This window comes from Oncorhynchus keta, chromosome 14 (genome assembly GCF_023373465.1).
Source record: "Oncorhynchus keta strain PuntledgeMale-10-30-2019 chromosome 14, Oket_V2, whole genome shotgun sequence".
Lineage (NCBI taxonomy): Eukaryota > Metazoa > Chordata > Actinopteri > Salmoniformes > Salmonidae > Oncorhynchus > Oncorhynchus keta.
In genome coordinates, this window is record NC_068434.1 from 64,473,569 (window position 1) to 64,499,561 (window position 25,993).

General features: G+C 42.2%; 2 protein-coding genes across 4 annotated transcripts; one reads left to right on the forward strand and one right to left on the reverse strand.

The window, feature by feature from the left end:
- Window positions 1-2,673: 2,673 nt before the first annotated feature.
- Window positions 2,674-5,510, reverse strand: LOC118393784 (haptoglobin-like). Its single transcript, XM_035786841.1, has 4 exons — window positions 5,381-5,510; window positions 4,946-5,052; window positions 3,600-3,868; window positions 2,674-3,414 (listed from the first exon to the last, which is right to left on the reverse strand). The coding sequence occupies exons 1-4, from the start codon at window positions 5,383-5,385 to the stop codon at window positions 2,839-2,841; spliced, it is 957 nt and encodes a 318-aa protein (XP_035642734.1). The 5' UTR covers window positions 5,386-5,510; the 3' UTR covers window positions 2,674-2,838.
- An 8,868-nt stretch (window positions 5,511-14,378) lies between these two features.
- On the forward strand, window positions 14,379-25,451 carry LOC118393785 (trace amine-associated receptor 13c-like). Of its 3 annotated transcripts, XM_035786843.2 has the most exons (4): window positions 14,379-14,512; window positions 14,638-14,742; window positions 22,458-22,811; window positions 23,530-25,451. In XM_035786843.2, exons 3-4 carry the CDS (start codon window positions 22,544-22,546, stop codon window positions 24,447-24,449), a joined length of 1,188 nt encoding a protein of 395 aa, XP_035642736.1. In that variant the 5' UTR covers window positions 14,379-14,512; window positions 14,638-14,742; window positions 22,458-22,543; the 3' UTR covers window positions 24,450-25,451. The 3 variants fall into 3 exon arrangements, with proteins under 3 accessions (XP_035642736.1, XP_035642735.1, XP_035642737.1); XM_035786842.2 differs by having other exon boundaries at window positions 14,379-14,742; XM_035786844.2 differs by having other exon boundaries at window positions 14,379-14,742; window positions 22,458-22,783.
- The last annotated feature ends 542 nt before the right edge of the window (window positions 25,452-25,993 follow it).

A 25,993-nucleotide genomic window follows, 5' to 3' on the forward strand; every position in this document is an offset into this window, starting at 1 on the left:
AATAAATCAATGATCATCAACATAACAACTGCAAGCAGACTGGTGGCACCTTAGGTCCCAGAGCAGTGGGACAATTTTTAATAGTTGATCACACGGAAATATCGTCTCGTTTTCATCCGATACAGCATGTCAGATTTCTAATGTTTAGGTGTAGCCTAGGCTGCTTCAACATTTATGTCATGAGTTTTTGCTCGTATATGTCCGGAGTGATTGTGTTATCTTTGCTAAATAAATAACGGAGGAAAGTGGAAAGCCTACCTGAGCACACGCAAAATAAATGCGCCGCGTCAACCTCTCTCGTTAATGCTATGCTATGCTATGTCAAGCCTATGCTATGCTATGTCAAGGCTATGCTATGTCAAGGCTATACACTTCATCGCTGCCGACGTGAGTGCTACGGGGCGGTAAACATTTTGGCAGGTTACCTTCGCTTCCTTGGGCACAGGGACTATGGTGGTCTGCTTGAAACATGAGGTATTATATGACTCAGTCAGGGAGAGGTTGAAAATGTCAGTGAAGACACTTGCCAGTTGGTCAGTGCATGCTGGGGCATGCTGGTAATACATCTGGCCCCGTGGCTTTGTGAATGTTGACCTGTTTAAAGGGCTTGCTCACGTCGGCTACCGAGAGAGTTATCACACAGTCATCCAGAACAGCTGGTGCTCTTGTGCATGTTTCAGTGTTGCTTGCCTTGACGCGAGCATAAAATGCATTTAGTTCGTCTGGTAGGCTCGCGTCACTGGGCAGCTCGTGTCTGGGTTTCCCTTTGTAGTCCATAATAGTTTTCAAGCCCTGCCATATCCGACGAGCGTCAGAGCCGGTGTAGTAGGATTCAATCTTAATCCTGTATTGACGCTTTCCTTGTTTGATGGTTTGTCTGAGGGCATAGCTGGAGGGGCAGCTCAAGCCTTTAGCTCGATGGGGATGTTGCCTGTAATCCATGGCTTCTGGTTGGGGTATGTACGTACGGTTACTGTGGGGACGACGTCGTCGATGCACTTATTGATGAAGCCGATGACTGAGGTGGTATACTCCTCAAGGCCATTGGATGAATCCCGGAACATATTCCAGTCTGTGCTAGCAAAACAGTCCTGTAGCGTAGCATCCGTGGCATCTGACCACTTCCGTATTGAGCGAGTCACTGGTACTTCCTGCTTTAGTTTTTACTTGTAAGCGGGAATCAGGACGCTAGAATTATGGTCGGATTTGCCAATTGGAGGGCGGGGGAGAGCTTTGTATGCATCTCTGTGTGTGGAGTAAATGTGAGCTTGAGTTTTCTTTCCTCTGGTTGCACATGTGACATGCTGGTAAAGATTTGGTAGAACTGATTTAGTTTGCCGGCATTAAAGTCCCCGGCCGCTAGGAGTGTCGCTTCTGGCTGAGCATTTTCTTGTTTGCTTATGGCCTTATAGAGTTGGTTGAGTGCACTCTTAGTACCAGCATCGGTCTGTGCTAGTAAATAGACGACTATGAATAATATAGTTGAGAAGTCTTGTGGTAGATGGTGTGGTCTACAACTTATCATATGGTACTCTACCTCAGACGAGCAGTACCTCGAGACTTCTTTAATATTAGACATCGCTCACCAGCTGTTATTGACAAAAAGACACACATCCCCACCCCTCGTCTTACCAGACATAGCTTATCTGTTCTGCCAGTGCATTGAAAATCCCACCAGCTCAATATTGTCCGTGTCGTTGTTCAGCCACGAATCGGTGAAACATAGGATATTACAGTTCTTAATGTCCCATTGGTAGGATAATCGTAATCCTAGGTCATCCATTTTATTTTCCAATGATTGCATATTAGCAAGTAGAATTTATGGCAATGGGAGTTTACTCACTCGCCTACGGATTCTCAGAACGCATCCCGATCTGCGTCCTCTTTTCCTCCTTTTCCTCTTTTTCTTCACGCAAATGACAGGGATTTGGGCCTGTTCCCGGGACTGCAGTATATCTTTCTCGTCTGACTCGTTAAAGGAAAAAGCCTCTTCGAGTACGTGGTGAATAATCTCAGTTCTGATGTCCAGAAGTTATTTTCGGTCATAAGAGACGGTAGCAGCAACATTATGTACAAAATAAGTTTTTAAAAAAAGGTTACAAACAACGCAGAAAAATGAACAAAATAGCGTAATTGATTACGGGCATGTAAAACGTCAGCCATACTCTTCAGCGCCATTTCTGAGATATCTCTTGTTGAAACTGAACAGATTGTGGTACAGCAGGCTGCTCCAAAGCAAGAGAGCTATTAACTAGTGTTGAGCTATGGTGACAAGCCTTTTGTCTTCTGAATTTAAATTAGTCACTAACCAGGAGTGACAGGACCTCCATTCCCCTGCTGGGAGGGATTCTAGACCCTCGTTTATGCAGCTCTATTTTAGAACAAGTTATTTCCTTCTTGGATGATTTTCATGACAAATCCACTTAAAAATCCTTGCTGGTCTCAACACAATATCCTCCTTGGCCAGATAACAATTTGTCCTTAATACTTCCATTGCTTAAATGAACTTTTAAATCGTCTCATGTCCTGGCTTTAGGCTACTTGTTTTAATGGCTCTAACATGCTCTCATCTTACAGCTTGTAGAGATAATCTAAAACATGTTTCCCAGCATTCTAATATGAGTTGAAGAAAATGTGAATAAAAGTTATAAGGTGAAACATCGGAAACCAAACTTCTTAGGAGAGATGAATTTATTGAAAATTTCAGAAGACACACTCAATGAAAGTCATAACTTGAGAGAGTTTGACAAGATCAAGTCAGAAAATGACTTTGTTAGCAAAGGCATAATGGAGATTATGAGCCCCGGCTCTAATATCTGAAACTGTGCTGAGTGGAGGCTACAACTGCCTCGAATACATGTCAGACATTACACTGGAGCGGAGACTGTCTGATGTCTCACTGTCGCCCCTGAGGACACTGTTGATCCAAGGCATGTAGGCAGAGAGCTTCATGTAGACAGCGTATTTCTCCACGGCACAGGTCTTATCGAAGGACAGGATCCCTGCAGCATACACTCTGCCGTCTTTGGGGTCCTGGACTACCAGGGCACCGCCTGCGTCCCCAAAGCACACATTCTCCTGGTACTTGCTGGCTCCAGTACAGAACATGTTGTCATCTACGGTTGGAGTGCTGGTCAGCACTTGGCCACCAGAGTTGTACTCTGCCTTACAGGAGCTATGCGATGCCACAGGCAATACCAGGTGTCTCAGTGACTCAGTGGGGGTGAAGAGGACCCCCCAACCCCAGCCTGTGATGATGCCTTTCTCCTGGGCTGCCTCAGCCAGGTCCTCACCCCTCTCAGGCAGAGGGATGGGCATCACATCCTCACTCAGGGGGAATGGCTCCTTCAGCTGAATCAGAGCCAGGTCGTTGTCCCAGTCTGACACGTTCTGGAAGCCTGGGTGCAGAACCACCTAGAAGGGGGAAGGGAATAATTCATAGGACCTCTTTTTGATGATCTACTGTATTTGTGCTCTAACTACCTGTAAGACTGAACATGATGATGTAGGTGAGAGAGCCCAGTGCAGTTCTGCTTGCTGAAAATACTGAATTGTCTGAATATTGTTTGAAAGAGATGGTAATGGGCATACTAGCTCACCTTTTCTACAGCAACTTCTTTGGAGTCATCGGCTTGGGATTGTCGCGTGATGCCTAAGTACACCTTGGGGATGATTGGTTCTTTCCCCTGGGTGTCCTGTCTACTCTTCCTGACAAACAAGTTCCTGCCAGCCGTCAGGACCCAGCGGTCAGAGATTAGAGCTCCCCCAGCGAAGCCCCCGTCCATGACGCTTTTACTCAGGTAGACCATGGCCTGCCAGGGGACATGAGGGGCCAGGGAGCCCCTAATCATACGCTTGAAGCGCATGTCTGGGCAAGAAACACAACAACATTATTTCTATACAATCTCTATATGGTTAAAACATCCCCAACTCAGCACCACCTAGCACATACTGCTGTGCAACTCAAACACAACTGTAAAAGATTGTTGCAGAAAAATGAAATGTGGCTCAATACAATTCCAGCCTTAGTTTTAGTTTGAGTTTGCTAAAATCAGCACTATTCACTTGAATACACACAGCTTTTGGTAATAGCTTTGTGGAACCTTTTAGCTTTGACCTGACAAAAGTTCAGTAAATTCCTTAATCATCTACTATTATCTGAAAAAATAAGTGTTGACCTGACTTGAGCCAGACAAGGCTGGCTTTCACCGAATTACCTTGGAGGTCACAATACTCAGAAACCTAGATGAGGCTGGAATTAGTGTCATTTCTCTTCCCAAACATTTTCCTGAAACGCTTGATGAGAGGTGGATTTTTGGAGGAATTTTACTTTTCAATGCTTTCATGCATCTCATGTGTGTCGCTGCTGAATCGATTTTTAAGATAATCGGGATAATAGCTGTGATCCGTGAGACTTAACAAGGTTTTCACTTGAAAGTGATGGTTACATACTCATTTTGGCCACAGCTACTGTATTCTCTTCCTCTTACAGAGGCCAACAGGCTGAATAGGAACAGCTTGTGTCTGCTCAGCTCAGAGTAGCGTAAGGGGAGCCATAGTGAAGATTGGCTTCAGAACATCCGATGAGAATGACAGTGTAATTGAAATGTGAGTGATATCCTTACACGAACCAGTCACAATGGGCCAGCAAATATGAGATGTTTCGGAAATAGACAAATTGCACGTGCGAAAACACACGTGGAATGTGTTTGTCCAATATTTTTGGGCGATATTCTGCATCAATGGTGTCACTAATACCCACCTTAACATAGACATGGGATAATAAAAAAAAGTTGTCAATGGCTCCTTGATCTTTAAAATGTACATGTTTTTGTTTGAAAACGTTTCATCCCTCTCACTTTGTTGACATTTCAATCTAAATCAGAAGAAGTAAGCCCGTATTGGGCATAAAGCAGGGAGTTGGTTATGTGTCAGTTAGACAGACCTGAATTGTCTGGGATCTCATCAATTGATTTGGGTTTGGTTTTGATTATGATTACGACCTGTGCCAGACAGACACAGGAGGCCGCGAGGAGCACTGCCAGGGATGACCTGCGGACAGAAGGAACACATGAATACAGTACACACACACAGAGTCAACTGACAGGCAGAGCCCAAACACTCACGGGTACCACAACTAACGGTTCCTTTACTTAGGGCCTCTTGGGGCTTGCATGTTTACTTATATTTAGAAAAGGTCTCTAGATAGAGCAGTTTGAATGTTTTTTGAAAGATTTAAGTAGCTGCGTTTCCCTGCCATTTCACAAAGATCCATTTTCCAAAGACATTCCAGAGATTAATTTGGATTAGTACTGCAAAGACAACAATTGCCAGGCTACTAGGGTTTCGTTGAGGAAATAATATGAAAAGTATAACATACCACATTTTGATGGAAATATCTGATTATGAGTTTGTATGTTGAGCTGTGTCTCCTCTGTAAAGACGATGTACTCTGTGAGAAGTTATAGGACCAAGGCCTTATATCTGCTGAGGAGAGAACTCACCCCCTGTCTGCCCACCCATGGGAATTTTGCTGGACACAGCTTCAGTTCTGATTCCCGAAAATCGTAGAGATTGCAAAATCTCTGTTCATGCCAACCCGTTATTGGAATCGTGTCCAAACCCTAACCCTGGCCCCATCTGGAGTTCAGCCACTGCCAACTAGAATCAGAGAAGATCATCGGAGGGATAAATCATTTCATAGGGTATGAATTATGAAATCAGAACAGAACAGGACACAACATCTATAATTTGTGTGTCAATTTGGTTTATTGAAAGTAAATGAGGTGCATATAAATTCCGCATCAGAGTGTGTTATTTAGAAAATGTGGTACCATCATAATCTCCAAACATTTTCTTGATTATGCTATTTGGAAAACCCGATAAAAATTGTTGTTATTGTTTGTTGTTGACTCACATTTGCTGTTTACGACTCACTTTGGTAACACTGTACTTGACATCCAGCGTCATAAAACATTATGACACAGTCATAACCATGTCATAATATGTCATAACGGCTAACATAACTTGTCAGTTATAATATGGTCATAACACTGTATTGCGTTATTTTATGGCTGGTTATAACACCTACATAAGAGTGTCAAAACCCACAAAACCTACCACACAAGGCAAAACATTCCATTACACCATAGCCTACATGTCAACAGTATGTTTATGGTATATAAAAATGTTTGAAATTGACCATATTCAATTATTGTAATAAATAAAAATAAATAAAATCACCTTTATTTGTCCAGGTAGGCCAGTTGTGAACAAGTACTCATTTACAACTGCGACCTGGCCAAGATAAAGCAAAGCAGTGCGACATAAATCAACAACACGGAGTTACACGTGGGATAAACAAAAGTAGGTGTCAATAACACAATTTAAAAATCTATATACAGCGTGTGCAAATGGAGTAAGGAAGTAAGGCAATAAACAGGCCATAGTCGCGAAGTAATTACAATTTAGCAAATTAACACTGGAGTGATAGATGTGCAGATGATGATGATGTGCAAGTAGAAATACTGTTGTGCAAAAGAGCAAAAAAAGTAATTAAAAACAATATGGGAATAAGGTAGGTAGTTGGATGGGCGATTTACAGATGGGCTATGTACAGCTGCAGCGATCGGTAAGCTGCTCAGATAGCTGATGCTTAAAGTTGTGGTCCTTCTGTAGCTCAGCTGGTAGAGCATGGCGCTTGTAACGCCAGGGTAGTGGGTTCGATTCCCGGGACCACCCATACGTAGAATGTATGCACACATGACTGTAAGTCGCTTTGGATAAAAGCATCTGCTAAATGGCATATATATATATAAGTTAGTGAGGGAGATATACAGTTGAAGTCGGATATTTACATACACCTTAGCCAAATACATTCAAACTCAGTTTTTCACAATTACTGATATTTAATCCAAGTAAAAGTTCCCTGTCTTAGGTCAGTTAGGATCACCACTTTATTTTAAGACTGTGAAATGTCAGAATAATAGTAGGGAGAATGATTTATTTCAGCTTTTATTTCTTTCATCACATTCCCAGTGGGTCAGAAGTTTACATACATTCAAATGGTATTTGGTAACATTGCCTTTAAAATGTTTAACTTGGGTCAAAGGTTTTGGGTAGCCTTCCTCATGCTTCCCACAATAAGTTAGGTACATTTTGTCCCATTCCTCTTGACAGAGCTGGTGTGAGTCAGGTTTGTAGGCCTCCTTGCTCGCACATGCTTTTTCAGTTCTGCCCACAGATTTTCTATAGGATTGAGGTCAGGGCATTGTGATCGCCACTCCAATACATTGACTTTGTTGTCCTTAAGCCAATTTGCTACAACTTTGGAAGTATGCTTGGTGGTCCATTTGAAAGACCCATTTGAGACCAAGCTTTAACTTCGTGACTGATGTCTTGAGATGTTGTTTCAATATATCCACATAATTTTCTTACCTCATGATGCCATCTATTTTGTAAGGTGCACCAGTCCCTCCTGCAGCAAAGCACCCCACAACATGATTCTGCCACCACCGTCTTTCACGGTTGGGATGGTGTTCTTTGGCTTGCAAGCCTCCCCATTTTTCGTTCAAGCATAACAATGGTCATTATGGCCAACAGTTCTATTTTTGTTTCATCAGACCAGAGGACATTTCTCCAAAAAGTATGATCTTTGTCCCCATGTGCAGTTGCAAACTGTAGTCTGGCTTTTTTATGGCAGTTTTGGAGCAGTGGCTTCTTCCTTGCTGAGCGACCTTCCTTTCTGAGTGGCTTTATGTTGATATAGGACTCGTTTTACTGTGGATATAGATACTTTTGTACCTGTTTCCTCCACCATCTTCACAAGGTCCTTTGCTGTTGTTTTGGGATTGATTTGCACTTTTTGTACCAAGTACGTTCATCTCTAGGAGATTTGCACCAAAGTTTATTTGTCACGTGCGCTGAATACAGCAGGTGTAAAGTAGACCTTACAGTGAAATGCTTACTTACAGGCTCTAATCAATAGCGCAAAAAAATGGATTAGGGGAACAATAGGTGAGTAAAGAAATAAAACGACAGTAGAAAGACAGGCTATATACAGTTTCGAGGCTATAAAAGTAGCGAGGCTACATACAGACACCGGTTAGTCAGAATGATTGCGGTAGTATGTACATGTAGATATGGTTAAAGTGACTATGCATATATGATAAACAGAGAGTAGCAGTAACATAAAAGAGGGGTTGGCGGGTGGTGGATGGCGGGACACAATGCCCCTGAACAGGCAGTTAACCCACTGTTCCTAGGCTGTCATTGAAAATAAGAATTTGTTCTTAACTGACCTAGTTAAATAAAGGTAAAAAAATAAAAAGAACAGTTTGAGGATCTCAGGACCCATGCCAAATCTTTTTAGTTTCCTGGGGGGGGAATAGGCTTTGTCGTGCCCTCTTCACGACTGTCTTGGTGTGTTTGGACCGTTCTAGTTTGTTGTTGATGTGGACACCAAGGAACTTGAAGCTCTCAACCTGCTCCAGCCTCCAGCCTCGTCGATGAGAATGGGGGTGTGCTCGGTCCTCCTTTTCCTGTAGTCCACGATCATCTCCTTAGTCTTGGTTACGTTAAGGGATAGGTTGTTATTCTGGCACCACCCGGCCAGGTCTCTGACCTCCTCCCTATAGGCTGTCTCGTCGTTGTCAGTGATCAGGCCTACTATTGTGTCATCTGCGAACTTAATGATGAGGTTGGAGTCGTGGGTGAACAGGGAGTACAGGAGGGAACTGAGCATGCACCCCTGAGGAGCTCCAGTGTTGAGGACCAGCGTGGCTGATGTGTTGTTACCTACCCTAACCACCGAGCCTGTCAGGAAGTCCAGGATCAAGTTGCAGAGGGAGGTGTTTAGTCCCCGGATCCTTAGCTTAGTGATGAACTTTGAGGGTACTATGGTGTTGAACGCTGAGCTGTAGTCAATGAATAGCATTCTCACATAAGTGTTCCTTTTATCCAGGTGGGAAAGGGCAGTGTGGAGTGCAATAGAGATTGCATCATCTATGGATCTGTTTGGGCGGTATGCAAATTGGAGTGGGTCTATGGTTTCTGGGATAATGGTGTTGATGTGAGCCATTACCAACCTTTTAAAGCATGTCATAGCTACGGACGTGAGTGCTACATGGCGTGTTGTCATTTAGGCAGGTTGCCTTAGTGATCTTGGGCACAAGGACTATGGTGGACTATGGTGGAAACATGTTGGTATTACAGACTCAAAACACAACTGCTTCTTGACACAATGCACATCCAACCCGGAAGCCAGCCGCACCAATGTGTCGGAGGAAACACCTTACTCTTGGCAACCTGGTCAGCGTGCACTGCGCCCGGCCCGACACAGGACTCGCTAGTGCACGATGAGACAAGGATATCCCTGCCGGCCAAACCCTAACCCGGACAACGCTGGTCCAATTGTGCGCCGCCCCATGGGCTTCCCGGTCGCTGCAGGCTGCGACATAGCCTGGGCTTGAACCCCGAGTCTCTGGTGGCACACCTTAACCTTAGAACACTGAGCCACTTGGGAGGATAGCCTTGAGTATGTTGACCTGTTTAAAGGTCTTACTCACGTCGGCTACGGAGAGCATGATCACACCGTCGTCTTGAACAGCTGATGCTCTCATGCATGCCTCAGTGTTGCTAGCCTCGAAGCAAGCTCGTCTGGTAGGCTTGTGTCACTGGGCAGCTTTCAGCTGTGCTTCTCTGTTGTCTGTAATGGTTTGCAAGCCCTGCCACTTAAGAGGAGCATCGGATACAGTGTAATATGATTCAATCTTAGCCCTGTATTGACACTTTGCCTGTTTGATGGTTCGTCGCAAGGCATAGCAGGATTTCTTGTAAGCTTCCGGGTTAGAGTACTGCACTTTGAAAGCGGCAGCTTTAGCTCAGTGTGAATGTTGCCTATAATCCATGGTGTCTGGTTGGGGTATGTACGTACAGTCACTGTGGGGACAACGTCCTTGATGCACTTATTGATAAAGCCACTGATTGATGTGTTTTACTCCTCAATGTCATTGGAAGAATCGAGGAATATGTTCCAGTCTATGATAGCAATTCAGTCATGTAGTTTAGCATATGCTTCATCTGACCACTTTTTTTTGACCGAGTCACTGGTGCTTCCTGCTTTAATTTTTGCTTGTAAGCAGGAATCATGTTTTCTCCCTCTGGTTGCACATGTTGATAGAAATTTGGTAGAACTGATTTAAGTTTCCCTGCATTAAAGTCTCCGGCCACTAGGAGTGTCGCCTCTGGGTGAGTGGTTTCCTGTTTGCTTATTTCCTTATACAGCTGACTGAGTACCAGCCTTGTGAAATCATGTGAATTCCACTTGGCTGTTGACAGGGGGAGAAAGAACAGGTAGCCTAGTAGAGTAAAGTTGAGTAAACAAGTTGTCTGTCCTTTTGCCATGCTTCTTGGCTCAACATTAGGAAAAGTCCAGCCTTGCAACTAAAGAATTTGCTGGTGTTGGGAAAATAAATTGTAGTATTATGTGACTTTCTTCCACCGGGAGATCTGGTCATTATCTGATGTATTCAATTGTGAGTTTGAATCCCAATATTACACTTTATATACGTCATAGAATACTGAATATAACAAAACCGTTAGACATAGAAACACCAGATTTTCTGCATAAAATAAATCTAATAATGTTGATAAATTATTAAATTATGAAAAATAAGAATTTCACTCCACCCGTGAGGCCACTAGATAATTTGACTGCAGGACAGGGCTACTACCACATCCCAGTTGAAAGCACCTTCTGACATGTATCAGTGTGCGATCTCATTCTTATGGCCACTCGTAGGAGTGGAGTAGTTCGTTTATAGCCATCCTCCCTTTTGTCTGTGCAAAATTAGTTTGCTATAGTATCGATGAAATGTAAAATGAGAGGCTTTCATTGACAAAAAAGCTGACATGCTTTGTAGCAAATAGGTGAGCGAGCGTACAGCGTACAGTATGTTGTTGTGTACTTATATTACTGTAGATCTAGGGATGGATACTGGCTGAACAGTATCATGAACCTCATCAGTGTAATTACAACATATAAAACAGCCATTGTTAATAAGAACTGTGTCAGGGCTAACGAGTTAGCAGATTGTCTCTCTGATGGTCTCATTGGTATCATTCATTCATGTTTCTGAAACAGGTGGGCAATGACTGATGCAAGGACAGAGGGATGGATGCCATGCTTGCCTGCCTGCCTGCTTGCTTGCTTGCCTGGCACTGTAATGCTGTTGATGTCTCTGAACTGTCATGCTCTTAGTGCCTGATGTTACATAAGACTGGTAATGTCATTGTGGCTCACTCTCACAACCACTGACTGTCCTTAGGCCTTGTGATTCCAGACTGAAACATGTGTGTTGTGTTGGGTATCACACTACAGGACAGGATGACATGATGTACAGGTACGTGTACAGATAAAAACAGCCATCTGCCAGCAGACATTTCATTTAGCGTTTTCACGTGTGTGTGTGTGTGTGTGTGTGTGTGTGTGTGTGTGTGTGTGTGTGTGTGTGTGTGTGTGTGTGTGTGTGTGTGTGTGTGTGTGTGTGTGTGTGTGTGTGTGTGTGTGTGTGTGTGTGTGTCTAATCAAATATTATTTGTTACATGCGCCAAATACAACAGTAAAATGCTTACTTACAAACTCTTTCCCAAAAATGTAGAGTTTTAGATAAAAAGATTAAAACGCATGTGAGAAATAAAACACACAAGCATGAAGCTATATACAAGGAGTACCAATACCGTATCAATGTGCAGGGATACGTGGTAATTGAGGTAAATATGTACAGGAGGCTGGGGCTCCCGAGTGGAGCAGCGGTCTAAGGCACTGCATCTCAGTGCAAGAAGTGTCACTACAGTCCCGGGTTTGAATCCAGGCTGTATCACATCCAACCGTAATTGAGAGTCCCATAGGGTGGCACATAATTGGCCCAGCATCGTCTGGTTTTGACCAGGGTAGGCAGTCATTGTAAATAATAAATATTTGTTCTTAACTGACTTTCCTAGTAAAACTAAAATCTAATTACTGAGGTCGTATTTTACTGGGTGACTTTCACTTTTACTTCAGTCATTTTCTATTAAGGTATCTTTACTTTTACTCAAGTATGACAATTGACCATTTTCCACCACTGCAAGCTGGCTGTTCTTTCCAGCTCAGACAGAGATACACTTTTACGCCTGCTATTTTAGGTTAGATACACACAGACCACATAAACCACATGAGAGATGTACAGACACAACAATGAGAGAGGGATAGACAGTTTGTGAAAGTATGCCTTATCTCAGCCTGGTCTCATAGACTAGACGTAACATAGTAAATGAAAATCCGGGACCTCCAAATTAGTATGATGTGTTATGTTTGGTATGGTTACATAAGACAGAAGGTTAATTATGGCAAAAACAAAAGTTAGGTGGTTGGTCGGGGTGGATGGGTCTAGCAACCCAAAGGTTGCGTATTTGAATCTCATCATGTACAAATGTAAAATTTTTGCTAATTAGCAACTACTTTTTAGTAGTTAGCTAAACCTTCCCCTAACTTTATCCCTTTAACCAAACTCCTAACCTTAACCCTAACAATAACCCCTAACCCTATACTCTAGCTTAGCTAACGTTAGCCACATAGTTAATGTTAGTGTTGGCCACCTAGCGAACGCTAGCCACAACAAATTTGGAGTTTTGCAAATTCAAAAACATATTGTATTATTTGCAATTCATAACATATTGTACAAATTGCAATTAGCAACATATCAAACAAATTGTAATTCGTAACATCATACTACATTGAACAAAAATATAAACTCAACATGTAAAGTGTTGGTCCCATGTTTCATGAGCTGTAATAAAATATCCCAGAAATGTTCCATACGCACAAAAAGCTTATTTCTCTCACATTTTGTTTACATCCTTGTTAGTGAGCATTTCTCTTTTGCCAAGATAATCCATCCACCTGACAGGTGGGGCATATCAAAAAGCTGAATAAACGGCATGATCATTACACAGGTGCACCTTGTGCTGGGGACAATAAAAGGCCACTCTAAAATGTGCAGTTTTGTCACACAACAAAATGCCACAGATGTCTCAAGTTTTGAGGGAGCGTGCAATTGGCATGCTGACTGCAAGAATGTCCACCAAAGCTGTTGCCAGATAATTTAATGTTAATTTCTCTACCAGAAGCCGCCTCCAATGTTGTTTTAAAGGATTTGGCAGTACGACCAACCGGCCTCTCAAACACAGACCACATGTAAGGCGTTGTGTGGGCGAGCGGTTTGCTGATGTCAATGTTGTGAACATAGTGCCCCATGGTGGCGGTGGGGTTATTATATGGGTAGGCATAAAATACAGACAACGAACACAATTTTATCGATGGCAATTTGAATGCTCATAAATACCGTGATGAGATTCTGAGGCCCATAATGAGGCCAATGTTGTTTTATGTATCTGTGACCAACAGATGCATATCTGTGTTCCCAGTCATGTGAAATCCATAGATTAGGGTCTAATGAATGTTTTTAAATTGACTGATTTCCTTATATGAACTGTAACTCAGTAAAATCTTTGAAATGGTTGCACATTGCATTTATATTTTTGTTCAGTATAATTGGAATGTCCCAGATTTCGTTTACTAAGTTACATCTACCCCCAGTCCAGGTTGGTTATCTACTTTGAAGAGCAAGTCAAATAATTTTGTCAGACAGCTCTGCAACATACTTAGGCAGGCTTTCCAAGCTGAATAGGATGACTAAAGACAGTACAATATGGGGAGAACAGAGATAGTTGTCTGGCTAGCTGCTACTACCTGAGCAGAGATGAGAGGATGACTTTAAGGAATTAAAAATAATAAAGCCATCAAATAAAAACTAAGTAATATACACAACTGAAATATTGTAATATTTCATAGTAATCTCCTATTTTTCTATTGATGTCTACCAAATGTGGACCTGACAGAAAAAAATGTGAATGTTCACTGTTGTTGGCTTCAGAATTTCCATGAAAAAGCTCTAAAATCATTTGAATGCCATTATTTCATAATGCATTTAATGTTTTTTTAAAAATCGTCAACAAAATTTAAAAAAACATTAAAAAAAAAATTTGCGAACCGAAACTGAATCCGAATCGACCTCAAAAAACACTTATCGCTCAGTACTAGTTCCACGTAGAACCCTCTGTGGAAATGGTTCTACATGGAACACGAAACGTTTCTATCAGGATCCAAAAGGGTTCTACTTAGAACCAAAAAGGGTTAGTCAAATGGTTCTCTTATGGGGACAGATAGCACCTTTTTTATATGAGTGTAGAGAGCACACAAGACATAAGGCATATAAGTCGCTTGGAGTGGTGAGAGACAGAAGGGGGAGGGGATGTGGGAGGGAGAGTGTGGGGGAAAGAGACTGGGAGAGAGAAGCTGCTGTGTGTGGACTGTGGCTTGCAGCTGCAATTGTGGAAGAAGAGCGAGAAAGCGTGCTCATGTGAGAGAGACTTAGAGACTACCAGAGAGAGAGAGAGAAACCAAAAGAGGGTGAGAGAGAGACAGACAGAGATAGAGAAGGCTGAAGTAAATAAAGAATGCATGTCTACTTTAGGTGTACGAATTCTGTGGAGGCAGCGTGATACAAGGACTATACATTTCCTGTCTCCTTTCAGCCGGATTTACTCCGAAAAGGGCATCAATGACCATTGGACCATATACTTCTCCACAGTATTGCAGGCACTAAAGGTGGACTTTTTTTAAGTGCAGTGACAATGCAGGTGAGATTCTCCTGATTGTTTATATACTGTTCGTGTGTTCAACTGCATGTTGTACTGAAATTATAGTGTTTGGTTTGCTAGACTTGAAGTAAGCCTTTTTATTGAAATGAATCACTTGTGGTGCATGGCATTTCTATCTGTTTATAATCGGGAAAACTGAACATCTACCAGATGCTGAGTTATGTATATTTCATGCGCTTGCAGACTGTATGTTATGTTTGCGGTAAAAAAAAAAAAAAAAAATCAACAGCTTCTGTCTGAAGCCATATGATCTGTCGACAGAGGCTGTGTTGTTTAATTCAACTGTGGTAATAAGCTGCTACTATGCATTTACTTGTAATCTGAGATATATTTGACATGGCTTCTAGGTAAATAACAAAAAAACAAAGATGTGCTTTGGAAAGTGAACTTTTATAATTGAGTGTAGAGAACAATGACGTACTGTATCGCTCTTCTTTCCCCTCTCTCATACCGTACACACAGATACAGTCACACTCACAGTATGTGTTGCCTTTGTTCATTAAGTCCTGTGCTGCTGTCTCTTCCTAGAGCTGTAGACAGCAGGACAGTTGATGGAGTAACGTGCTCTGGGTGGGGGTGCCTGTTCGTTAGATAAGTGTGATTGAGACCACAGTATATTGACAGGGAGTAGAACAATGAGACTACTGTAAATGATAAACAAACACAACAAGGATCAACAGCGCAAGCGAGGAGTCACCTATAGATCAACGAATGGCTAGATTCAGGAATAAAGTGCTTTTCACAATGCTCTGCACACATCCTGTAACAGCAAAATAAAATGGATTGATAGAGAAAGTAAGAGGTAGATGAGAGAAGGTGTGGAAAGGGAAGGCTGGGAAGAGATATACAGTATGGGGAGTCTTCATAGATTGGGTGGACTTTGGAGAAGGGTAGAAAGGAGGAGAGGGAGTGTGAGAGAGATGAATGAGTCACTGCTGTGTTCTAGTACAGCTAGGCCATGACAGTAAAGACAGCCCTGGCGTGGGGGGACATCGAGTAGAGATGGCCAGTCCATTATTCCTGCTCCAGGGTGGGAGCCCTGACCTAGCCCCTAATCCAACAGCCTTCTCCACGCCTTGCCTCTCACCCAAGGAGACTGCCACACAAACAAATATACATCCAATGCATGCATGACAAACACGTGATCAGCCCCGTGGTCAGTCAGCCCTCCTTACCCAGCTCGCTACCACTGCTCCTCATAGGTTCACCACACACTTCTGCCTACCACTTAGGCATTTCACTTTGCACAGACGCCTGTATATCCATTTTAATTTGTATCAAGGACATTTGTTTGTCTATTGTTATACTGCTTCTCCTTTGTCATTTGCATTGGTTTGGAGTTTGTGAGATTTTTGTTTTGTTGTAAAACTAAAAGATTGTGTGGATGAAGTCATGTCTTGCTGTGAGGATCAGTTGTGTATTTGTTGTGACAGTGTCCCCCACAGCCTCAGGCATTGCTACGGGCACACAGGGGACATTTCTGCCTGTCATCTCCACTTTAGTTACAACCAGACGGTTAACAAGGGTACAGATCTTGTACCTCCCCGAAGCTCAAAAGATACATCTGTATGCCATCAAACAAAATGCTTCTGTTCTTTCGTTCAGCATTTTTATTTCAAGTCTTAGTCGTGCTTAATCCTCATATAATTGAGATGGAATGCTCAGTGTAAGGCTCAGTTTAATTTGTAATAATAGCTGTAATCAAATTTTCTCTATCCCCACCATTTTGATTTGGTCCACTCAGGGATCTTACCGGCTATAAATCTCAGTTATGTGCAGTAGTGGGAAAAGTACTGAATTGTCATCCTTGAGTAAAAGTAAAAATACCTTTTTTTTAAATAGAAAATTACTCAAGTAAAAGGGAAAATAAAATGTCTAAAAGTATTTGGTTTTAAATATCAAAAGTAAATGTAATTGTTAAAATATACTGAAGTATTACAAGTACAAGTATAAATCATTTCACATTCCTTATATTAAGCAAGCCAGACAGCACATTTTTTTTAATGCTTTTTTTTTTACAGGTAGCCAGGGGCACACTCCAACACTCCAACATCATTTAAAAACAAGGCATTTGTGTTTAGTGAGTCTGCCAGACGCAGAAGGGATGACCAGGGATGTTCTCTTGATAAGTGTGTGAATTTGACCTCTTTCCTGTCTTGGTAAGCATTCAAAACGTAACAAGTACTTCTGGGTGTTAGGGAAAATGTATGGAGTAAAAAGTACATTATTTTAGCGAAGTAGAAGTAAAAATTGTCAAATATAAATAGTAAAGTACAGATACCTCAAAAAATGACTTAAGTAGAACTTTTAAGTATTTTTACTTGAGTACTTTACACCACTGGTTATGTGTCATTATATAAGAGCGTTAAAAATTGCAAGTTGAGCTTCCACCTCCCATTATGGCCTGAAGAGTAAATTGCTACTCTTAGTTGAGCTATTTAGTCATGGTGATTGGTCTATAGGCATGGTCCATAATGAACAAAACAATGCAGCCTCTCTGTCCATGTTGGATTCATTAGCTTCATTCGGCCTGTTGCACACACACATACGTCTGTGTTTGAAGATTGCATGGAGAGAAAAAAAACCTTTGAATGTGCCGTGAAGGTTAAGGGCTCCATTATTTTGTGTGCATTATCTTAAACATGTGAGGTGTGTCACTTAGGCTGGTCCTGCTGGGACATACTGATAGTTCTCATGGCACTCATTCTCGACGAAAAATGCACTCTGGTTTGTAGAGACAAGGTGCTGTCAATTTAACCTTTTATTTTGACTAGGCAAGTCAGTTAAGAACAAATTCTTATTTACCAGGGAACAGTGGGTTAACTGCAGGGCAGAATAATAGATTTTTACCTTGTCAGCTCAGGGATTCAATCCAGCAACCTTTCGTTTACTGGCCCAACGCGCTAACCACTAGGCTACCTGACGCCCCAAATAAACTAGATGTAATTAGTTTGAAGAATACTGTCAGTCCCTGGAGAACCCTTGATCTGTGTCCCGAACGTAAGATGAAGTGGGAGTGCTGCTGCCTGCGGAGCTGCAGCTGCAGTCAATATTAACTGGGCTATTTTTACCCCATTTGTTGTTTTCCCACTGAATTGGTCTTTTAACCCAAATATATATGAATTCTAGTCAATGGACACAATAAGCAAAAATGTGTGAGATGTTTGAAATGATTCCCTTAGTTTTGGGCAATGATAACTAGGACTGTAAATGTAGGAGAATTGTGAGTTGTTTTCACTCAGTCGGATTCACAATTGTTCTTTTACACATTTCCACATTCACTTTTTTTTACTGTTTTCTTGCTTTCTGCTCACTGCAGTCAGTATAAAAATCCATGGTCTTGTTGCGCTGATCTGTCAGTGTTCCCTCCAATCGCCTTTTTCTTGCTAGATGTCTGTCTCTCTTGACATCTTCATGCACACCAGTCAAGTCCAAAATTATTGGCACCCTTGAGAAAGATGGGCAAAAGAATACTGTATAAAATATATAATACAAAATACTGATCTACAGTATTTGAATGTAAAAAAAGGGACATTTATATTATTTTATACTAATGCAAGTGCTCAGAGGAGGAGATTTTGTTTAACAAGTAATAAAATAATACTCTAGCATCCTCCCCTTGCGAGGATAACAGCACAAGCCTTAAACATTTTTTGGAGAACACATTGGGAGGGATCTTAGACGACTCCTCCATACAGAATATTTCCAGGTCCTTGATATCCTTCGTCTGCGTTTATCGACTGTACTCTTCATTTCAAACCACAGGTTTTCAATGGGGATCAAATCCTGAGACGGCCATTTCAAAATGTTTATTTTGTGGTCAATTAACCATTTCTTTGTGGATTTTGACGTGTTCTTTGGGGTTATTGTCCTGCTAAAAGATCCACTTGCGGCAAAGTTTCAAGATGCCTCCCAATGTGTTCTCCAACCTTCTAAAACATTTTCAAAAAAAAAGCTGTGTCGTTATACCTGTATTGAAAACAGGGGATTCAGGAGAAAGATATTATCCCATATTGATGTCACCTGTTAAATCCACTTCCATCCATGTAGATGAAAGAGAGGAGACAGGTTAAAGAAGGATGTTTAAGCCTTGAGACAATCGAGACATGTATTGTGTATGTGTGCCTTTCGGAGGGTGAATGGGCAGGACAAATGGACATCCAGCCAACTTGACAGAACTGTGGGAAGCATTTGAGTCAACATGGCCAGCACCCTTTTGGAAAGCTTTTGACACCTTGTAGAGTCCATACTCCAACGCATTGAGGCTGTTCTAAGGGCAAAAGGGGGCGGGGGGATCCAACAACTGAAAAAACACATTTTGCCCAGGGGATCTGTGGAAGTTTAGAGGGTGTAATACAATGTAATATTATTATTCTACAATTTATGTTATTAAACCTTGGGCAACATGGGCCTATTGGTATCCACAGTACTCCACCTATTACACATTTTTCATCTCAATACTTCAATACTATATATAAATTTAAAGAAATTGTTCAGTGAAAATTGAACTTTTAAAAGTTGATGTTCTGTTAACTCATACCCAAATAATTTTGACTATACTCGTATTTGTGGCCGACACATTAATTGGAGACAAAATACTTTAAAAAAGCCACCTCAAACTTGTATCTCAAACAGACCTTTTCAAAAATGCTTTTTAAATGTGATTTAAACATAATTGGTTCAAGGACATACATCTGGTGTATTAGAAGCATTTATTGGTACCATGATTTACTTTTTATTTATTTCACTATTATGGGGGATCCTGTTTTCTGATCACAATGCCTGCAGTGGTGTGGTCGGCCTTGAACTTCCATGGCTTCAATGAGAGGTGGCAGTCTGTCACGTCTACTCCTGCTCCTCCCCTCTGGTGTTCGACGTCGCCAGTATACTAACCCACTGGTCCTGAGATCCATCATTATGCACACCTGGCATCAATCATTACAAGCACCTGCACGTTGTCATGAGGCACACTTAGACTCAATTACCTTACTTATTACCACCTCTATATCTGGCACTCCCTTAGGTTCCTTCCCCAGTCAGTATTGATCCTGTGTTCATGTAAAGACGCTACTGTTATGTTATCTCGTTTGTTGTATTATTAAACGTTTCACCTGCTTCTTGACTCACAGCGTCTTCGTTACACAGTCGTTTTCTCTCTGCCTCATGACAACGTGTAGAACTGCAGGATATTAGCTTAAAGGAAGACCTTTAAAATGTTCCTTCCCAGGGCCCGAGACTTGGTTTGTCCGGCCTTGCACACAAAATCATGGTAAAACTCCTTAATGATATTTTTTTAATCTCACTCGAGTTGTGTTCTGATTATGAGGGGGTCAGTGATGGATTTGCTAATACAAAAACGTTTGAGAACCCCTGGGATAGTGGTAAGAGAAGGGTTGGCTAACATGCTAAGTAGTTGCAAAATAGCTAAAAAAGCAGTAAGTAGTTGCAAAGTAAAAAAAGTAACCATCCTTTTTAATTTTCACATGTAGCGAGCGAAGCGTTCGTGTTGTCCAACAAACATGCGTAGTAGCTGAGTCAGACAATATCGTTTTCATGCATCTAATTAGCCTATTTCTCGGTGACAGTTAGGTGAATCAGTGAGTGAGTTGTTCAAGATGGATAAACAAAAGGCAAGATCAAGTGGTGAACAAAAACTCCACAAAAAAAAGCTTTATCTGATCAAGCTCGTGCCACATTACAGACAATAACCACGTCAGCAAAGCTACCACCTCATCCTCGACTGACGAAACACAATCGCAAGTGGAAGCTAGTAGACCTAGTCATGCGGCAGCTAGCACTAAAGCTTCCCAGTCCCCACAGAGATCTCACTGCCCGGGCCTGGCAATGACAGTGGCCTTGCTTTCCTTTCTTCCTCCTCTCAAGAATAGTGACATTTCCTCTAGAGAGAGTACCAGTCCTCCTCTTCTCCCAGAAAACCAAGCTGATGACTGTCAGTGACACCCCCCTCCCTCTTCTGTGTACACTGGTAAAAGCCTATGAGTGATGAGACTGATAGCCCACGACAGCTAGCCCCGAGTTCCAATGTGTAATATAAATGGGCTACCAGCTAAATACTGTATATAGCTATAGATATGCTAGTAGGCTTGACTGCATTGTCTGCATAATGAAACAAGCCCTAGTAAGCTATTGTTTTGACAGTGGAATGATTATTTGGCATTAATAGACTGGTTTTATGGAGCACAAACTTTATATCCATACTGCGAGAGAGTGCAATGATGGCTGGTAGGCTATAGTCCTACAGGAAAGTTGTATATTCTAAAAAATATATTTTGGGTACTGATTTAATATGCTGTTGCATCACATTTATTTTACAATCTGAAATGTTTGAATTTTCCACTTTAATTACTGAACAATTAAATACATTATTGCCGCCAGCCAGCATTCGAAATAGCAGCATTGCGACACCGTAGGCCTATAGCTTCATGAAACATAAACGTTAGACTTAACATGAGAAAATGAGGACCAAATAAAAATAAACATGCATCCATTCAGGCAAAGCTACAGGCTACTAGAAGCACTAGCACCACATAATCTGAAAGGGGGGGGCCAACTCCGACTTTGCTGGGGGTCCAGAGAAACTGCGCTACGCCAGTGAACATAACATAACATACTGTACTCATTTGAGTGTAACAAATTTACATTTACTATGTTACGTCTAGTCTTTGAGGCCAGGCTGTTATTTTAGTCTTTTTTTCTCATTTTTATTAAGGGTGCCAATTAATTTTGGACCTGATTGTATATGGCAGTGAAACAAAACAACAGATCTCACAAATTCCCTAATCAAGCATTGTGATGTGCATTGAATATGATGTGCCCATGACACATTTACAGTACAGTGCAACAAAGTTTCTATTGTCACGTACACAAGCACAGTGAAATGGCGTTCTTGCCTGCTCTTTCCCAACAATGCAGTAATGAATCAGAAGTACTATAAAAAATAAACACCATACATAAACCTGTGGGGTACACTGTGTACTTACAATGATTTAGGAAGTATATAGTACATGTAGTTTCCTTTGAATACATCATGATTGCCCATTTTGCAGTATATTCAACACCTCAAAGGCAAGCAAATTTCTTTGTTGTGTAATAATAGAGGTTGTCCATTGATGGGGATTTGTGAGGTGTCGTTAGTAGTGCCCATCTGCAGAACATACTGTATAGGTAACTGCCAAAATAAAGGAAACACCAACATAAAGCGTCTCAATAGAGCCACCACGAGCCTCCAGAACAGCTTCAATGTGCCTTTGCATAGATTCTACAAGTGTCTGGAACTCTATTGAAGGGTTGCGACACCAGTCTTCCACAAGAAATTCCATAATTTGCTGTTTTGTTGATGGTGGTAGAAAATGCTGTCTCAGGCGCTGCTCCAGAATCTTCCATAAGTGTTTAATTGGGTTGACATCTGGTGACTGAGACGCACACAAACCTTTTTCGGAAGCATCTGCTTTCAATAAACTTTGTATTCCTCATTTACTCAAGTGTTTAGTTTATTTTGGCAGTTACCTGTAAGTCATTTTAGGAAACATATAGCTAGAATGCACAGTAGGTGATATGAGTGTTATCATGCAAATCAACTTTGTATTATGTCTTACATAGCAGTGTTTGTAGTTTTCCTTTGGACAGGTTTGATGGTTTACCTTGGTTTATGATGTTCCTGCTTGTTTCTCCAGGAGCATCTCTCAGTCCAGCACATGGGCACCAGGAGCACAAAGTTCTCCTAGTAGTGAGGTTTGTCCTGGGCCTCGTCCGGACTACCATGACTGACCTCCTGGCCAACCTGAGTGTTCCATGGGGCACACAGGCGATTGTGTGCCCCAACCTGACAGCAGCAGCCCTGGTTGTGCCGGGGTCAGGCAAGTCTCTGGCCCCCTTCTGCACCTTCTGCTGCTGTGGCCTGCTGAACCGTACCCTGGCCGTGGTGTTTATGGTCAGTCTGGCCTTCGCCATAGTGGTGGGCAACGTGGTCACGCTCACCGTCTTCATGCAGACAAGACAGGTCCGTACACCACAGGGATACCTCAAAGGTAAAAAAATAAATAAAAACTCACTGATTCAGACTTGTTCATTCAGAATGAGCTCATTTACTCTCTAGAAATGCTGTTGATTTATGATAGGAGAGAATGGTAGTCACATGTCAGTTGCTTATGTTTACACACATGGGTGCAATATATTCACTGACATGGAAGAACAACCTTTGGTGTTCTTGACACTGAAAGGTGAAATTAATTTAAAATTCAAACACCTTTCTGGTTTAATGTTCTGTTTCTAGAGTCGCATGTTTGTTTATGTTGCCTGCTAGTTACATTTAACTTTTTAGTGGTTTAGCAGATACTCTTAACCATAATTGCTCCTGTAAGTCACTCTGGATAAGTGCCTTGCTCAAGGGCACAACGGCAGAGTTTTCACCAAGTCAGCTCAGGGATTCAAACCAGATACCTTTCGGTTACTGGCCCAATGCTCTTAACTGCTAGGCCACCTGCCACCCTGTATTGGTTATATTGGCAGGATTAATTAAGATGGTCAGTGCTTGTTGTTTAGCAGAGAACTAAATCAATCTTCAATGCTGTTCAGTCACAATCAGGGATCCCTTTGTGCATTGCCTCAAAGGACGCAAAACCATTTCCACGCAGCACTGTAGATTTGTTTTCCATGGACTTGAATGTAAAATCAGCTTTTAGGACACAGGGATTTGTACAGTATGTGGTTGAGTGTGAACTGTGAATGACCTTTCTTTCCTGACAGTCTCTCTGGCCATAGCGGACATGATGGTTGGAGTGCTGGTGGTTCCTTTCTCTGTCTACACTGAGATCTCTCTGATGGTGACCAGCTCCTCTCCTGTCTGGTACCAGGGGGGCACTGACCCCTCCATGGGGGGCCTGGTGGGACCCTGGCAGCCCTGCATGCTGATTGGTCCAGTCTTCGCTGGCTGTACGTTTGTCTCCATCAGTACTATTTTCCTGATGACGGTAGAGCGCTGTGTGGCCATCTTATGGCCCCTACATAAGGACCACCTGGTGACACGGAGACGCACCCTGTTTCTCATCCTCTTCTCCTGGGCAGGCAGTTACCTTCTGGCCCTAGCCCCCCTCATCCTCAGCAACAACTTCACACTGGAGTACAGTGAGTGCAGCCGGATGTGTAACTATGTCCCCCTGTGGGATGGAGTCACTCTGCCCTCTGACGCCAACATCCTCCTACTGTTCCCAGTGTTTGACTTTACGCTGCTGGGCGGCACCCTGGTATTCAACATCCTGTCCTTCACCAGCATCCGCCGCTACACACGCAAACGTAAGCTCATGTCAGAGGGGAATGTGGGGGTCGAGGGAGGGGGAGGCGGCTGCCAACATAGACCCTCCTTCTCTGACATCAAGGCCGCCAAGACGATCAGCATTCTGACGTTTGCCTTCACTGCTTCCTTCACCCCCATCGCTGTGTTTGTGCTGGGCAACGTGGTGGGCTTCACCTGGTGCAACTTCTCCTTTGTAGCCTTCTGGATCCTGACTGGGAACAGCTGCTGTAATGTGATAATATACAGCGTGAGAGACCAGCGCTTCAGGAAAGGAGTGACTCTGCTTTTTCAGAGGGAGCATTCACCTACCCACGGGGAGAAAGGCGGAGCTACCCCCCCCACTCACCTTGTGACTACAACCCCACCTCCTTAAACTATTTTGAAAAGACAACCAGTGCCCTTTTCTTTAACTTTACTATGGAGAGAGGGGTTTCATCAGCATTTAACTTCAGGTTTAAAAAAATACTTTTTTTCACTGTGTCTAAATAATGAAAGATAACTGTAGCTACCCTATGTGGGATCTAGTAGTTGCCAGCATCATTTAAATCATATGACTCAAGCCGTCTCATTGGACTAGGTGAGATATCTGTGGGGGATATCTTAATAACATGCACTTTATCATAGAGATGTAAGTAATGCATGGTTTTCATTTGTTTTGTGACCGTCCAGAAACATGTTAATTTTGCACAATTTTCTCTATAATTAGCTTTTATTTTTGCTACAATACCATTATATTCATGAGGATGGCGTAATCAAATGTGAGTGAATGAACTGTAAGAATGTTTTGAATCTAAATGAAGAGAGATGTTGATGTTTTGTACAGTTATGGGCCATTCGACGGGTCTGTCATCTGTACGACACAGTAATGCATAATTATGGTTAGGAATGTCATTCTCTTCAAGGTGATGTATCCTAAATAGGTACAGAAAGGTTTACATATGCAATATCTTCTTTTGCATATTTGGATATTATTCTACACACGGGCTATTAGTTTAATGAGCTCTGCCCCCAAACAAGACCAAAGTAAATCTGAATCAATCATAGATGTCTTTGTTTCACAAGTTTAGACATCAAAGTACAGTACAGCACAGTAGAGTACAGTACAGCACAGTAGAGTAGAAATCAGTACAGTACATTCTAGTGTACTCAACTGTAGTATGCTCTGTGCTGAACTATACTCTACTTTTCTTTACTGTACTGTGCTATCCAAACTGATTTGTGACTACTATTTCAAGGCACAAGGCAATGTTTCTTAAACATTTACATTTAAGTCATTTAGCAGACGCTCTTATCCAGAGCGACTTACAAATTGGTGCATACACCTTATGACATCCAGTGGAGCAGCCACTTACAATAGTGCATCTAAATCTTTTTAGGGGGGTGAGAAGGATTACTTACCCTATCCTAGGTATTCCTTGAAGAGGTGGGGTTTCAGGTGTCTCCGGAAGGTGGTGATTGACTCCGCTGTCCTGGCGTCGTGAGGGAGTTTGTTCCACCATTGGGGGGCCAGAGCAGCGAACAGTTTTGACTGGGCTGAGCGGGAACTGTACTTCCTCAGTGGTAGGGAGGCGAGCAGGCCAGAGGTGGATGAACGCAGTGCCCTTGTTTGGGTGTAGGGCCTGATCAGAGCCTGGAGGTACTGAGGTGCCGTTCCCCTCACAGCTCCGTAGGCAAGCACCATACAGAAGGCAGATACATTTCTCCAAATGAAATGTGTTGATATTAGTTGTCAGGGGTCTTTACATCAACATTATTGTGTTTTGATGTATTCTGATGTCTTTTTCTGGTAGCTGTTTTCTAAGCCCCCTTTTCCAGAAAATCAAAGCACTTGCTTATTCCTAATTTCTAGGACAGGGAAAAAGGTTCAACAATATATATAGACTCTTAGTTTTCTTTTGACACCCTCCTATTTAAAAA